The 16,741-nt window shown below is 38.9% G+C and overlaps 1 protein-coding gene across 1 annotated transcript in view; it reads right to left on the minus strand.

Annotated features, from left to right (window-relative positions):
- The window catches only part of Pkd1l1 (polycystin 1 like 1, transient receptor potential channel interacting), a 141,763-nt gene that overhangs the window by 60,492 nt on the left and 64,530 nt on the right, over window positions 1-16,741 (minus strand). Inside the window, exons 24-30 of the mRNA XM_047562147.1 lie at window positions 15,037-15,249; window positions 12,481-12,723; window positions 10,813-10,923; window positions 10,543-10,700; window positions 9,133-9,233; window positions 2,787-2,979; window positions 1,003-1,086 (exon numbers count right to left, since the gene is read on the minus strand). Of these exons, the coding sequence (XP_047418103.1) occupies window positions 1,003-1,086; window positions 2,787-2,979; window positions 9,133-9,233; window positions 10,543-10,700; window positions 10,813-10,923; window positions 12,481-12,723; window positions 15,037-15,249 (1,103 nt within the window). The remainder of the gene's footprint in view (window positions 1-1,002; window positions 1,087-2,786; window positions 2,980-9,132; window positions 9,234-10,542; window positions 10,701-10,812; window positions 10,924-12,480; window positions 12,724-15,036; window positions 15,250-16,741) is intronic.

Genomic DNA, 16,741 nt, shown 5'->3' on the forward strand with positions numbered 1-16,741 from the left:
TCTGCCCTTAATATTCATCAGGAAATGTTTATTGAGCACTTGCCAGGGACAAGCTCTGTATTAAATATGGGTCAGCATGACAAATGAGAGAGAAGGTTGCTGCCTACAGGAGCTTGCCCTTGATGTGCCCATGTTTCAGACTCTAAATACAGTCATTGCGTATAACACAGTGGCTATTAAAGTAGGGTGAATTTTAAACTTTTTGTTTAAAATGGGACACTTCTCAGAGACAGAGGGAGCTGTTAACAATTAGGCTGTGACTCTACCTATAAACTAAGTCAGACAAATCTGGAGGCAATGTCACCATCTATATGAATATAATCAATTATAATTGGGCAAATTCACACTGAACTAAACCTAAACCTAAAAGTAAAAAAATTATGTTGAGTTTCTTGTGTTTATAAATCTCTTGTCAGTGAATGTAAGTATAGACAGTATTATGGTCTGGATGTGAGGTATCTCCCAAAAGCTCATGTGTCAGACAATGCAAGAAAGCTTAGAGAAGAAACAGTAAAATAATGAGATTAATTGAGTGGTAATTGAAGGTGGGGAGGGGTGAGGCTGGAGGAGGTAGGGCATTGGGGACATGATTTTGGGTTATAATATTTTGTATCTGGCAAGTGAATGTCTCTCTCTGCTTTCTGATCATTATGTGAGCTGCTTCCCTCTGCTATACTCTTTGCCATGATGTTCTGCCTCACCCGAACCCTGAGTAATGGAGCCTGCTATCTATTGACTGAGACCTCTGAAACCGTGAGCCCCCAAATAAACTTTTCTTCCTCTAAAGTTGTTCTGGTCAGATCTTTCAGTCATATCAGTGAAAAAGCTGACTAAAACAACCAGTTGGATATAGTCTTTAAAAGCAATTATCTCCTGATATTCATAATCCATAAAACAGAATAAAAAGCAGAGATTTCAAGTATCTGCTTAACTATTTGTGGGCACACTGAATGGGCAGTGGCAACCACAAAATGAAGTTTTGGTTTAGAAAATGGAACTTACTGCTGTAAGTTGGATATGTCGCTCACTTCAAATCCAGCCTTCAGCTTTCTTCTCAGGACAGAGAATACTGCGAGGCGGTCATAGCTACGAGGGAAATGCACATTAGGATACCAAATGTGTGACAGGAGCAGCTGTTCACAGTGCAGTGGTAACAGAATGAAACAGAAAACAGGTTCCAACCATGACGCTACCATGTGAGTCCAGTTCACAGCGTGCATCTCAACCTAAGTTTGAAATGTCTTTGACTGAGATTCCTCTAAGTATCAGACATCCTCACATCTGGGTACTGGACAAACAGCGCTTGCGGAGACTGTCCTGAGATGCCCATGTCAGAGTCCATTCCAGACTCCATGGAAGCCCCTGCCCCAGCCCACCTTCCCCCTAAGACTCTCAGGTTCCAGCCCCTCTGTGGGCTGACCTCAGCAACTCAGCATACTGTGAATCTTTGCCTGCATGCCTGTTCTGGGCATTGCAAAGGTCCTATCATTGGCAACTCCTACCATGACCACCACCATAAATACTATCTTTTTTAAAAAAAATTGTTATTAATGCATTATAATTACATGTAATATTGGGGCTTATTTTGACATAATTAATCAAACATGAAATTTTATTTGCTCTAATTCAGTCCCCAGTATATTTTCCTTCTTCCCCTCCTTCCTATCTTGGTTCCCTTTCTTTTAGTGTATCAGTCTTCTACTTACTTACAGTTTTTTTTTTTTCAAAAACTTAATGCATTACAGATGTACATAAAGATGAAGCTCCCTGTGGTATATTATCTTTAAAAACAAAACCTATCTTACTTCGTTACCTTGTGAGAAGTTTCCATGTGTTACCCATTTCTGTAAAAGTATTTAGCAGGGGCTAGTACGTAACAGAGGATGAACGATGGCATTAATTTATAATTAAATATCAAAGTGGAATATTTGGACATTACTAGTAAATTCAATGGCACCATATAATTGCAAAAGGGTGCAACACAGGAAAGCCATAAATAAAGATGAACGTCACTGAGATGCTCCATTCTGGAAATATTTGCCTCCTAACTGGCAACCACAATATTCTGTTTCTTATGGTTTAATTATTCCTAAGGAGGAAATGACTATTTCTACTTCTAAATATGCCTAAATTATTGTTGATCTCTACCTTAACGAGAGGGTAACAACAACCAAAATGAAAGGACTAAGCCTCTCATACAATTGTAAATTCTGTGGTTAGAAAATAAAGAATTTCCAATTTAGTAACATGATTCAGATACTCAGAAATTCCTGAGAAGGTTGCTCATGTCTGTTCAGAGAGTCTCATGAAGTTCACCGTTAAGCCAGGCCTGAGGGCGTGGGGTGGGGGTTCCTCTACACAGGAAGAGGAGGGACAGAGGGGCAGTGAGAGCAGAGGACCCTGTCTGACTTCAAACTGCACACCCAAAGGGTGCCAGCATTTCCATGATATTAAGACTGGACCCCTCTGCCACTCCTCTGATAACTCCTTTCTCAGTGGAAGTTCAATAAATAACTACTGCTCTTCAGTCACCCCAGGGAGGGGTGGACATGAGGACAAGGTAGAAATGGGTTCCCTACCCTCGAAGTCACAAGGCAGCATAGGAGAATCAAGACTGACGTGAGAATGTGTGCAAAAGGCTCATTTCTTTAGGGCCGTACCTTCTAAGACTTCTCCAGTTATTCATGGGAGGACATGATTCAGGAAAGGTTCCAGGGGTCAGACCAAATGAAGAAGCAAATGTAGTCAGTAAAATTCCAGACTCTTTGTCAACAGTATGCTCATACCTGCAGTTAACTTTTTCTGGAGAAGTTCCTGGTTGTGGAGAGAAACTTTCAGATTTCCATCCTCTCTTATCCCAAAACAGGCATTGAATCCACTGGAAATGTACTGTATAGTTCACTGCCTTAGCAAAGTATTTGTTTGGAGGTCTTCTATCATAGTCAGCATCTAATAAGGATAAATATCCCACGTTGGCACCTAAACAGAGAAAAAGCAAATAGAAAGTACAATCTGAGGTCTGCAAAAGGCATATTCCATTCCAAACAGACAGAGGAGCTGGCAAGTGGGGATAAGCAGAAAGAGATGGGCAGGATTAAAAGGGGACATTAAATTCTAGTCATTTTTTGTTCCCAGAACATTTAAATGGTGAATTAAACACATCCAAACTTTCATTTGGTAATGGCAGAGTGCTAGGAAAGAAAATAGTATTTCTAGTGCTAGTCATGTTCCCAGTCCTACCTGAGACCCTGAACAAATTGGTCACTCTATCTTCGTGGGGACGGAGAGAGTTCAGTGTCTTCAATTGCCTTTCAAGTTCTTTAATTTCTCCCCAGCCCCTCAGTCAACCTGTCAAACATCAGTACATCTAGAGTCTGTACCTTTCCTGTTAAGGGCAGTATAGTGACTGGTGGGGTTTTTTGTTTTTGATTTTGTTTCTGTTTTTTTTTTTTTTTTGTGGAGGAGATTGAACCCAGGGGCACTGAACCACCTCCCCAGCCCTCTTAAAAATTTTTTATTTTGAGACAGGGTCTTGCTACATGCTTGGTACCTTACTAAGTTGTTAAGGCTGGTTTTGAACTTGCTATCCTCCTGCCTCAGCCTCCCTAGTCACTGGGATTACAGGTGTTCTCCACTGCACCCAGTGACCCATTTGATTTTAACCTATCATTTCCAGATAATTTTTATATTTAAAAGCAAAAGCAGGTTGTGGATGGTGGCGCATGCCTGTAATTCCAGTGGCTTGGGAGTTTGAGACAGGAGAATCTTGAGTTCAAAGCTAGCCTCAACAAAAGTGAGGCACTAAGCAGCTCACTGAGATCCTGTCTCTACATAAAATACAAAATAGGACTGGGAATGTGGCTCAGTGGTCAAATGCCCCTGAGATCAATCCCTGGTCTCCCTGCCCCCCAAAATAAAAATAAAACACATTTTAATCTTTCACTTATTTAAAATTTTCTCCTGATATTTTTACTTTTTTTTTCTCCTGATATTTTTAAACAAATGATACCAGAGCAGTTAAATATGAACTATTTGTGTAAATATGGACTTCGATCCATTCTTCATACTATTCACAATAATAAGCAACAGTTGATCAGAGGTAAAAATGGAAAAAAAAACTGTACAAGTATTGAAATAGCACATGAATAACTTCTTCTAGAACCTGAATATAAGGAATTAGTTTCTAACAATGGCTTAAAATCTAAGAGTCATACAAGAAAATGCTGGTAAATTTCACTCTTAAAATTTTTTTGCAAGACAGAAAATCCAATAAAAACAAAGTAAAAAAAAAATCAATGGCGAGCTGTAAGAAAATACATGCAATTATATTACAGAAAAGTGACAAATCACCCTAACTTAAAAAGAGCTCTTAAAAAAACAAGAAAAAACAAACTCAGTAGAAAAATAGGTATGTATGAATAGTGGGTGACCTCCTTTAAACACATGAAAAATACTCAATTCATATAAAATGCATATTTAAACTATCATTTTTCACTTATCTGATAAAATTCAATAGATCAAAAATATCTTCTGTTGACAAAGCTGTGGGAAAGCAGGTACTTTTATTCATTGCAGGAGGGTAATTTGGAATACTTATAAAGTCATAAATGCATTTTCTTTTTGACCCAGAAAAACCATATCTGGGAATTAACTTGAAGATACACCCCTCCCCCAGAGACAATACAGTATATACACAAACCTCTTATGTACACCACAGAAGACTGAAGAAGCTGATTGAAGAATACTGATGGAGTGACTTGTAAATATGTAATTTAACCAAGAAAGCACAATACAAGAGAGTATAGGAAAGAAGTGAAAGTTGTGTGTGTGTGTTGCTCAGTTTCCCAAGCTGAAACACTAGAAAAATAAAAGATGAACTAATTAAAACATAAGGGATGCTTCAGAACAGGTAGAGTGGGTAATATTTTTGGAAGCAGGATTTAGCTCTGAATATGTGCATCTTTTGTTATGGTGAGATAGCAATAAATCACGGAGTCCATCTTAAAGCAGGGGACTGAATCATCTTTATTCACCAGCTGCTGGGCTCCCAGCTGGTGGGATGAGGGCAGACTGCAAATCTACACTCCTCAATCCCCTCCAAGGGTTAGAGCGCACATTTATAGTCCAAAACCACATTAATCATTAGTGGTTGTTGCTATGATTTAAAACTATAAACAAACATCATGAGATCTAAAATCATAAGCAGAAGGGGAAGTGGGTCAAAATGACCCTTCGTTGGTACAAGTTAAAGAATGGTTACTAACGTCTAGATAAACATTCTATGACAGGGTACATGTCCAAGAAAAATGGGAACCAAAAAGAGAACAATTTTACATTGTATAAGAAGAACAGAAACATTTGTGTTTCTAAGCAAGGTGTGCTAAGCAGGATCAGGATAGCAGACGTGGAGTTTTTTCATGCAAGAAGCATTTCTTATGTGATAAGAAGTCTCAGGGTAAAATGGAGTCTGTTTGGTTATTGCCCATATAGCCTGGCCCATAACACTTTAAATATGGTTTAGACAAGTGAATGATGTAAACATCTCACATATTCAAAAAAAAAAAAAAAAAAAAGAATAAAAGTAAACTCTACTATTAAATACATACAGAAAAAAACAGTGAACTTAATTTTACATAAAGTTGATATCAAAACTCCACACAAAGACAATAATTAATTTGAATAATTTTTGACTCTGTGCTCTTTGACCAATACCAACTTATCCTTGAGAATGGGGATACAGATGTGCCATGGGAGAAAGTAAGAAGGAACTCAGGGCGATCGGTTTGAATTAAAGGCATTAGCATGAGCTCATCACACACACACCCACAGAGTTACCAAATCAATGACAGGCCAATGGCAATGAGCACATTTGGTACCCAGGTCTGGGATTCTAAATGTCTGCATGACAAAGAGCTGATTCCAAAGAAGGGCAGGCCAAGTGTAAGACAAGGCAGGGCACCCTGTACCCCAGGAAGCAAGCAAGCACTCAAGGGTTTGCTATGCCCTGCCAAAAAAAATTCCAGAAGCACCATGAGGGAGTTCCCTTGGACTAAGTTGAGCATCGGAAAGAAAAATGATAGAAATGAACTGAACAATTGAACTTTTGAGAAACTCTATACACTGATAGACAAAAGAGTAAGGGTTAGGGAGAGAGACAGAAGCTCTCCCTTACTGAAGAATGCCTCCCAATTTATGGTGGAACTAGAAAGTCATAATTTGTAGACCACTGTATACCACCAACATTGACTTAAAACCTTGGGGTGAGAGGCTGCGGGGGAGAGAACACTCAGCTGGCTCAGGAGCTTCACCTCACAATGACTTACTAAGTTGGGAAAAGTGACCTTTTAAGACTGGAGGGACTCTCCTCAAGTCAACTACTATGTTGGCATCACCTGCTGACTATGCACCAAACGCCTACAGACTAAATTTAATCATAAAATATCATACGATTCTAGAATGTGAGGCATCAAAAGAAATGACTGACTTGGAATAATAAAAAAAGTCATTGTTATTTTTAAAAATTAAGGTGAAAATGGGGAAAATGTTCTAGATTTTAAGGGGACTATGGAAACATGGCAATGAAATGTACTCATGAAGTCTGACTTAATTCTGAATAAGAAATATAAAGAGGTTTAAAGACATGGGAGAAATTTCAACAATTTAAATAATGGCTACGGGGGCTGGGGAGATAGCTCAGTTGGTAAAGTGCTTGCCTTACAAGCACAGGGCCCTGGGTTTGATCCCCAGCACGGCAAATAAATAAATAAATAAATAATGACTACAGGGTACATAGTAAGTTAATGTTGATTGTTTTTGGTTATACTGGTACTCAGTTCAGTAGGAGATGTTCTTGTTTTTATGAGATGCATGTCAAAATATTTAAGAATGGAATGTTATGAATCTGAAACTTTCTCTTCACTGGGATCTTCTCCTCCTCCTCCTCCACTTCCTCCTCCTCCTCCTCCTCCTCCAAAGAGCCCTCCACCAGGCATACAAGCATGCACACCCATGCACACTGATGCACATAGGTACACACACCAGGATAAATTCAGTGTAATAAAATGTGAGCTGGTGATAAATCCAGATGGAATAATACAGGTGTTTGTTTTACTTTTACAACTTTTCTATCAGTTTGAAATTTCTTACAATGAAATATGATGGAAAAGAAGTGTGAAATGCAAAATTTTAAAAATTGCCATGAATTTTAAAAATTTCAGAATTTAAAAGTTTTTATTCATATTTCATAGTTATACAGAGCAGTGGGGTTCATTTTGACATATTCAAACATGCACATATTATAATTTGCTTCCTTTTAAACTCCAGTACTTCCACTTTCCCTTCTCCTGCTCCCCTTCCTCTACTCTATTGGTTTTCCTTCTATTTATATATTTTTTAATTGGTGCATTATAGATATACATAAAAGTGTCATTCAATGTGATATATTCATGCATGCACATGGCACAGTTTTGTTAATTTCATTCTGAAGTTTCTCCCTCTTCCCATCCCTCCTCCCACTTCCCTCCTCCCTTCTCCTGGATCCCCTTCCTCTCCTCCACTGTTTTCCCTTCCATTTTCCTGGGATCCCCTTTCTTGTTTTAATTCCTGATTGTTATGGTTTGTATGTGAGGTGTCCCCCAAAAGCTCACATGTGAGACAATGCGGGGAGGTTCAAAGGAGAAATGATCAGCGGAGAATTCAATCAGTGAATTAATTCCTGATGGGATTAATTGAAGTGGTAGAGCATGACTGGGAGAGATTGGAATTGGGGCATGGCTTTGGGGTATATATTTTGTATTGGAGAGTGGAGTCTCTCTCTTTTTCTCTCTCTCTCTCTGTTTCCTGATGATGTGAGCTGCTTCCCTCTGCTACACTCTTCCGCCATGATGTCCTGCCTTCCCTCAAGCCCCAAAGGAATGGAGCGGGCCTTCTGTGGACTAAGACCTCTGAAACCATGAGCCCCCAAATAAACTCTTCCTCCTCTACAATCTTGCTGGGGGTCATTTAGTCGCAGCAGTGAAGCAGTTGACTAAAACACTGACTTCTCTCTAGCTTCTACATAAGAGAGAAAACATTCAACCTCTGACTTTCTGTTTGGCTTATTTAATTTGAATTTGACTAGCAATACAGTTGGATCTATTTCTAAAAGAAGTGAATAACTCAATCAGAAAAATGTGAAATTACACTCCATTTATGTATGATCTGTCAAAATGTATAAATGCATTCTACTGTCGTGTACAACTAATTAGTACTAACAAAACTTAATTAAAATAAAAATAAGAAAAAGAAGTGAATAGTTATGAAGTGACTGGGTCTCAGAGGAAAGTAACAATATCTCACTATAGAAAAATTTAGAGATAAAGGGACTGGCCCATTCACCTGGGGGTCAGAAGCCAACTTGTCCTTCAAGGTCTGTGCAGCATGCTGGACATGAGTCTAGAGTATATGTCCTATTAGTCCTGTGTGGTCCACTTAAGCACATAGAGCTCCAGTTTCTTGTTCTTCAGCGGAGGTCACTGAGGCCTAGGATCCTGAGCAACCAGGTCAGACTGCTATGAAGGGGTGAGCCCCAAGGCCAGCATGCTATGTCCTGCCCACTGCTTCTACAAGGATCATCAGAGGGGGCCTGTGCTCTGTGGATGTGACATACAGGGAAGCCTCACTTCTGAAGTCATGCTTCTTGGTGCCCAGCAGGGAGGCAGAGGCAGCAGGCCAGAAAGCAAAGTCAAGGCACTCCGACGAAGTGGGCGAATAACCTCTAGGATCAGAGAAACTCCACTGAAGGGAGTCCAAGGAAGGAAAATGGAAGGAACTGCAGACCACTACCAGTGGAACAAATCCAGGACCCTGAGACGCAGGAGGAGCCACAGCCTGAGGCAGGGAGAGGAGGAGAGGTGGGCAGGGTCATGTGAACAGTGTGTGGGTCCCCCACACCACTGCGTGACAGGACAGTACTTGGTTATGAGGTGGTTTTCACAAGAGTATTGAGAAACGGTTTGTATATTAGCAGGCTGAGAGACGATTTGGATGGTTGTGTCATGAGAAATGAAAAATCTGCTCTGCACACACAAGTTGTGGCTGGTGTTCTCATCACCTGAAGAGAATTGAAATTTAAAAAACATCTTGTCCACTGACCTTTCTGTGGAACAGCAGGTATGTAAATTTGAACAATTTGCTCATCCCAGGAGTAGATTTGTTTCACAAGAAAATCAGAGGGAGTAGGTTTCTTGGCGAATCTAGGAGATAGAAAAGAAATAGTGAAATCTAGTTTCTTTTTCCTCTTTCAACTCTTTCATTACATAATTTGAAAAACAACCTTCTTGCTGCAAGAAGTATCATGGGCTAAAATGATCTGATATGCTGATTCCATGGCACCAGTTGGCCTTTTAATAAAAACTTCTAGATGACACTTTCATCCTTCATCTCATTAAAAGAAAAGGACAAAAAAAAAAAAAAAAAAAAAAAAACCTAAAACTTCAGTACAAGAGAAGAATGAGAATAACCAGCAGAGTTTGTAGAAATAGAATGTAGAGCCAGTTCCATGGTAGGAGGGGCACTGCTGCACATACACAGCTGTCTTAATGCTGCATCACACCTGTGGGCAGAGCTGGAACCTAGCAGATGAAGGATAATAAGCATAAAGTGTTTAGACTAAGAATTTTCTAGGAACTAATTTACTACTTCTGTGTGTTGAAGAAGCAAGTTACAACCTGAACTCTTTAAGCAAATAGACAATTTCAGACATTTGATGGTTCATTTGGCAGAATGAGGGTCAAGCCAGTGGTCAGGATCTGCACTGTGCCAGGGCTAGCAGGCAGTGCCTGTCTAAGAGGGCCCTTGCTCATGAGTGTCCTTTGGTTCAGTCAACCTACCCTCTCAATCAAATAGATGCAGTGGAATAGCATCTCCACATCTGCAGTAAACCCCATAAACTCAAGGCTCACATTAGCAATTTCAATGTAAGATTCCAACTAATCTTCTTAATATTCATTTATTTAGTCTTTTTATGTAATTTAGTCATTAAATGTGGTCATCCAATTTCACAAACTAAATATCACTGAGAGATAATTTATGAAATCTCTTTAGATATATAAATTTGAACACATTTTCTCCTTTAAAGAGAGAGGAAAGAAAGAAAGAGAGAGAGAGAGTAGGGGGAGAGAGGGAGGGAGGAAGGAAGCGGGAAGGAAGGAAGAGAGAGATTGAGAGAGGGAGGGAGGGAAAAACAAAGCAAAGAAGAGAATAGAATATATAATTCTGGCTCATATCTCCTCTGTGAGAGACAATAGATTCCCAAATAAGATCACACATATCATTACTAACAATTCAGATGTTTCTCATTCCACTTAATAGGCAGGAATCTAACCTCAAAAACAAACAAATGGAAGCTTATTATCTAAATAGTAAAATAAATACTTTCTTTAGACAATGAGCCTTGTTATTGCTTTGAAACATTTAAATTCACTAATCTTTCACAAAACATTCTTAGGTTCAGTGAGTATGGCTGCGATCTCGTCTGCACTGCCGCAGTCACCCTCAACACACCTTACTAGCAGCATGACGGGAAACGCTCTGGTGATGGGCTTAGAAAACTTGATTTGTATCTGTAGAGACTCCTGGGGGTTTTGGGAGAGCCCAATGAACTGATGGAAATTCACCTTTTCCCGAAGCAATGTAAACTTTGTTTTATTTCTCTTATTATCCTGTCATTGAGGAGAAATAAATTAAACAAAAGTTGTCTTTGGAAAGGTGAGTGCATTAAAAACCAATCTGCACAGCCTAACTGAAGCAGGCATGGAGCAAGGCTCTCCTTACTGGACTGTCTTCCTCCCCAAACTCCACAGTCACGGGTGTCTCCAGTTGTCTTCTGTGGATGGGTCTCCTGCTGGAGCAGCTGTACAGGGTGAGCCCCACAACATCGCCAACCTTAGGAAGCAAAGACCATCTCAGAAAACACAGCCAACAGCTGACTCAAACGAGAAAAGCAGGAAACCAAGGTATAGTGGTGGTACCATCACGGTTCTGCAAAATTATGTGCCATGTACTAGAGAATCACATAGAAACCAAAACTAGCCTTACCAGTTAGGATGGCAGGAGTAGGGTGATTTTAATGCTTCACTTATGTTACCCTTACTAAAATTATTAGTTTTAAAATATTTTGAGTTTTTAAGAGCTCATACAGAAAGGAATACCTGCTTATTATAGATACAGGAAGGCACAGAGGTACTTAGAAAAGTGAAGAACAGCTTGCCCATTGCTCAGAGAAAGCACCTTTGGGGTGATGCATTTCAAACCTTTTCTGTGGATTAAGTACACACTGGGGAAAAATTCAGTCTTCCCTATTTTTTTGCATAAAATTTCCTAAAGTCCATAAAATTCCCTGATGGACATAATTTTCATTAGTTACATGTAAATTACAATTCACTTAAACAACCAGTGAACAGTTAGGTACCTATTTGAGTTATCATAACTGATGTTGTTTGGAATAAACAAAACATCTTGCTTTGAAATCTTTCCTCATTTCCTTGGTGTGAATTTCTACAACTGTTAACAGGGTCTGGGTATTTTGAAAAACTCCTGGTGCCTAGTGACAAAGTACTTTCAGAACGTTTATACCAACCAAACACCTTGGTTCACCCGTGACATCTCCACAAGTGATATTTTTATATAATTATATTTTTATAAGTTAAAAAATCATTTTAGTTGCTATTTCTTTATTTCTTGCTAGTATGAATTATTTTCAAATACTGATTAGCTATTTCCAGTTCTCTAAAAAAAAAAAAAAAGAAGCAAATACTCTATAAAACAAGTATTTTTTTTTTCCAAAATAAGATGCACATCATTAATCAGTACATTTATTCATTAGATTTCATTGGGTGCTCAAATGAGCCAAGTATTGGAGCAGGGCCAGGAGACTGAGGACTGAGAGAACACAGTGAACATTATCTCTCTTCCAGGAGAACTCACATGGTTTCTAAATGCAGAAACTGATGTGAATATTCACAAATTGCCAAGTGGTTGGAAAAATCCTTCCTGACTTCCATATCCTAATTAGGTTTAGGCCAGATGTGCCTCTCAGGTGAGAGAAAAAGGAAAAGAAAGTTCTGTAGACCCTGGGCCCCTCCTCAGGTTTCATTCCAGTTGAAACCTGCATTTGATTTTTAGGAACAAGCAAACCTGTCCAAGTCATAATCACCTTACCACATGTACTAACCTACTGGAGACTTGTATTCTCTGATAACAGAATCACAGGAAATACTGAATGGGTCCGATTAGCCAGGTATGAGGAACACCAAGCTTTGCTAAGATTTTTCTGGAGAAACAGATCTTTCAAGAGGAGCAGAATCAGCAACATGTTCAAGGTGTCCCCTCTAGGGACTAAAAAACAGGTGCAAATGTGCCAACCAAGTCTCCTTACCACTAAAGCCATCACTGAAAATTTGAAATGACCATGAACAGTGCCAAGTCACCACTGTCCTGTACCTTCCCAGGTGCTCCTGCCTCTGGATAAGGATTCTTCTTGAAGAGCATGAGCTGGCTTATGTAGCAAAGGTTCTGCATTCCCTCTTGAGCAGGACTTTGCCCTGCCAGGTCACCAGGTAAGTGCACCTGGACAGAGCCCAGGTTCTGGATGGAGCTCTGAAGATTGTGATGATGAAGGATCTGGAACTCCATCTGCCCAGCATTCATGATGAGCTGATGCTCATGGCTCAAGGAGAGACAGCCCTGAAACACAGAGCTTAGGGAATCATACACCTGCATGCAAATAAACAAACTGTCTTGAATGCCAATCAGGGGCGAGGTGAAACGTCGTTCCAGGATAACTGGTCTAAAGGTAGGTCTCAGAAAGCTTGGAATGGAACCACCATTTGACCCAGTTATCCCACTCCTTGGCCTATACCCAAAGGACTTCAAATCAGCATTCTACAGTGATGCAGCCACATCAACGTTCATAGCTGCTCAATTCACAATAGCCAGATTGTGGAACCAACCTAGATGTCCTTCAATTGATGAATGAATAAAGAAACTGTGGCATATATATGCAATGGAATATTACTCCGCCATAAAGAATGATAAAATTATGGCATTTGCAGGCAAATGGATGAAATTGGAGAATATCATGCTAAGTGAGATAAGCCAATCTCAAAAAACTAAAGGATGAATGATCTCCCTGATAAGCGGATGATGACATATAATGGGGGGTGGGAGGGGTTAGCGTTAGGGTTAGGGTTAGGTTTAGGGTTAGGGTTAAGGAGGGTGGCAAGAATGGAGGAAGGAAGGACTGTATAGAGGGAAAAGAGGGGTGGGAGGGGTGGGGGGGAAGGAAAAAAAATAACAGAATGAATCAAACAACATTGCCCTATGTAAATTTATGATTACACAAATGGTATGCCTTGACTCCATGTACAAATAGAGAAACAACATATGTCCCATTTGTTTACAAGAAAACAAAAAACAAAAAAAGGTAGGTTGCATTCATTTGCCTGAGCAAAGATTTGCTTAGGAACTAAAATGGCAAATAATAATAAAAGACAAACTTCTTTCTTTTGTTTCAACAAACCCTTTCTGTGATATTTCTTTTTTATTGTAAACAAATGGGATACATGTTGTTTCTCTGTTTGTACATGGAGTAAAGGCATACCATTTGTGTAATCATAAATTTACATAGGGTAATGTTGGTCTGTGATATTTTATTCATTTTAAAACAATTTCTATGCTTCGTAGTGGATCCTAGCTCATCAAAACTATTTTAATACTATGATTATTTTAAAAACCTGGAGACATGATGGTTAACCTGAGCATAGAGTCCTCACGCTTATTACAGGGTAGTACCCAAGGAATGTTTATAAATATGTGTTATGATTTGGATCTAAAAATGTTCCCAAAGAACTCATGTGTTAGGCGACATAACAATGTTCAGAGGTGAAAAGATTGGATTATGAAAACTGTAATCTTATTTTATTAATTACTTAAAAATCAATTGGATTAATAATTTGAATGAACTGCTGGGTGGTAACCGTAGCCAGGTGGGGTGTGGCTGGAGGAAATGGGTCACTTAGGGTGTGACCTCAGAATATATTTTGTTTCTGACTCCTTGCTCTCTCTCTCTCTCTCTCTGCTCCTTGGCTGCCACAAGCTGAGCAGCTTTCCTCAGTCATGCCCTTCCACCATAATATTCTGACTCACCCAGAGCAATGGAGTCAGACGGCCATAGACTAAACCTCTACAACATGAGCCCCAAATAATTCTTCCTCCCTCAAGTTGTCCCTGACAGGTATTTTGGTCACAGTGATAAAAAGTTGTAACACAATGTGCTAATGTGTAATAATGTAATTATTATCAGATTCAATAGAATATTTACTATCCCATTTCCCAAGTAATTTCAGCAATTATCAGTTACATAAACCAGGAGGCTTGGGTAACAGGGATGATAGATTGAAGGAGAGGAGAGACAAAAGCCCATCCACTAATTCACTCTTTCCTGAAAGCACTGACCATTTCATAAGATGAAAAAAACAAACAAATAAACCTCTAAGACAATTTTCCAAAACTCCTGAAGCAGAAATAAGTGAAATCAAATTTGAATTTTTTTAAAAGCAGTTATAGATCAGCAGGGCTACTTTTTAAATTAATGCATGTAATTATTTGCATTATTTCATATCATTCCTCAAAAAATTGAAGGTACCCTGAAAATGATGTTTCTAAGTCCAAAATCTTCCCAAATATCCCAAATGAAAATCTATCAAAACATTGGGAACATTACCCAATTACCACAAAAACATAAAATTTCCAAATACCAAACTACCACCCAGAATTATAGTTCTTCAGGAAACAATTCTACTTTCAGTTGTGAGAAACAATTACAAATGCAAATTATCATCTAGGAGAGGGGCACAGTGGCTTCACTGTTGTTGTTTGTTGGTGCTAAGGGTCTGACCCAGGGCTTCATAGGTGCTAAGCATGTGCCCTATCACTGAGCTACATTCTCAGTCTGGAAGCTGTGTTTTTATGCGTGGAGGGGAAAAAAATCTCACTTACCAGTAAAACCTCTGAGATAATCTTCATTCCTTCTTTTTGTAGATAGTTCTCATTCCTAGATTTTTCTTGTGCAGAGGTTTCCCAGACTCCAGAGATGAGAAGGAGAAGTTCTAGCCCAAGTCGTCTATCAACCACAAACCTCCCCAAGAGTTGTCCTTGAGCAAGGAGTGAACTCATGTACTTTAGAATGTGCACTGCACTCAGAAAGCTTAACTACATGGAAAGAAGAGATGTAAATAGAATGTTTCCAGGCACACAATGCATACGCTCCTGCCTTTTTTATTATAATTGAGAATTAAAATTACTGAACTTGGGGTCAGGTGAACTGAATCAAGTACATGTCTGGTCTCTAGGTAATTACTGGCCGTCTTCCTTAATAGCAGTTTGCTCTGTTATTCAGTTTTCCACCCATAAAATGACAAGGAAAAACAAATTTTTCTTAACATAAAAGCATAAAGGTCTAAACTCTACTCACAAATCCTTTCACAAAAGAGTCCCAACCTCCTTCTCTCTTCCCATCACCCAATTAAGTTCTGCGTTGAATCATGCTGAACTCTTAATTTCTCCCAAATAATCAAGGTTTTCTCCTGGCATCTTATGGCATACAGATCTCTCCTACCAGCAATACCTTTAACCTCTTCTTATCCAGCAAAATCCTACTTTTCTGTAGGTCCTGATTATGGACCATTTTCAAATATACACAAAGGTTGAGAGAATAGTAGAGTCATACAATGAACCTGCCACCCACCTTCAAAAATTATCCTTCACCGGTAATAGTTTTTCTTCTATGTCTTACTCAGTTTTTTGCAAATATTTAAATCTTAGCTATGTTTATCCACTAATACTATAGCCTGCATTTCTGATAGATAAAGACTCTCTAAAAGCTGGCTCACAATGCCATGATTTTATCTAAAAAAGTTATGATTCTTTCCTATTTATCTTTGAAACCAACTTCAAATGTGTACTGAAGTCCGCTTCACCATTGCCTGTTTCTGCAGAATTCTGTGATTTTTCCAAATTATGGGACTCAGCATATTTATTGAAGTATATCTGTTTCCACATTTAATTTCATTTTTCCATGCCTAAAAGATAAGGACTAGATCTTCTTTGTTCCTTAGCAGCTCCCAAAATTTGAAAATAAATATATGTGTAATGACATAAAATTGAGATTGAGATTTCATTTTTCAAGTCATACTTATTTAACCAAAATGTAATGTAGAAATACCTTTTTAAATCAAATTCTCCTAAAAGCAATAAAATTAAAGTAGTTTGGACATACATTTAAACTACTTAATAAAGGCCCCACCCAAGAGGTAATTTTCCATCAAAATAGGATTTAAAATATAAAGAATAATCTTTCATCAGAAATTTTTAAATGCCTCAGAGAACATATTATGGCCACTTTCACACTGCCCACTTTGAAACCAAACATATGGTTTAAAATGGGTTACTTTGGAAATGTCAATCATGTTCAATTTTATTTACCACTTGAAGCCAAAAACTGCTTGCAGCAGACTGTAGTGTTCATCCCTCACATGAGAGAGGGATTTTGGTAAGGGTGGTTTGATCTACACCAGATTTATCCTCCTAAGCACTGTGCAGGGTCATTGCTGGGCAGTAATTCCACATCCCAGTTCCCTGAAATTCAGGTGAGTCTGTGTGACCATTGCTCATCAGAAGAATGTGGACGGAATGAGGCATGGTA

This window comes from Sciurus carolinensis, chromosome 8 (assembly GCF_902686445.1).
Source record: "Sciurus carolinensis chromosome 8, mSciCar1.2, whole genome shotgun sequence".
Taxonomy (NCBI): Eukaryota; Metazoa; Chordata; class Mammalia; order Rodentia; family Sciuridae; genus Sciurus; species Sciurus carolinensis.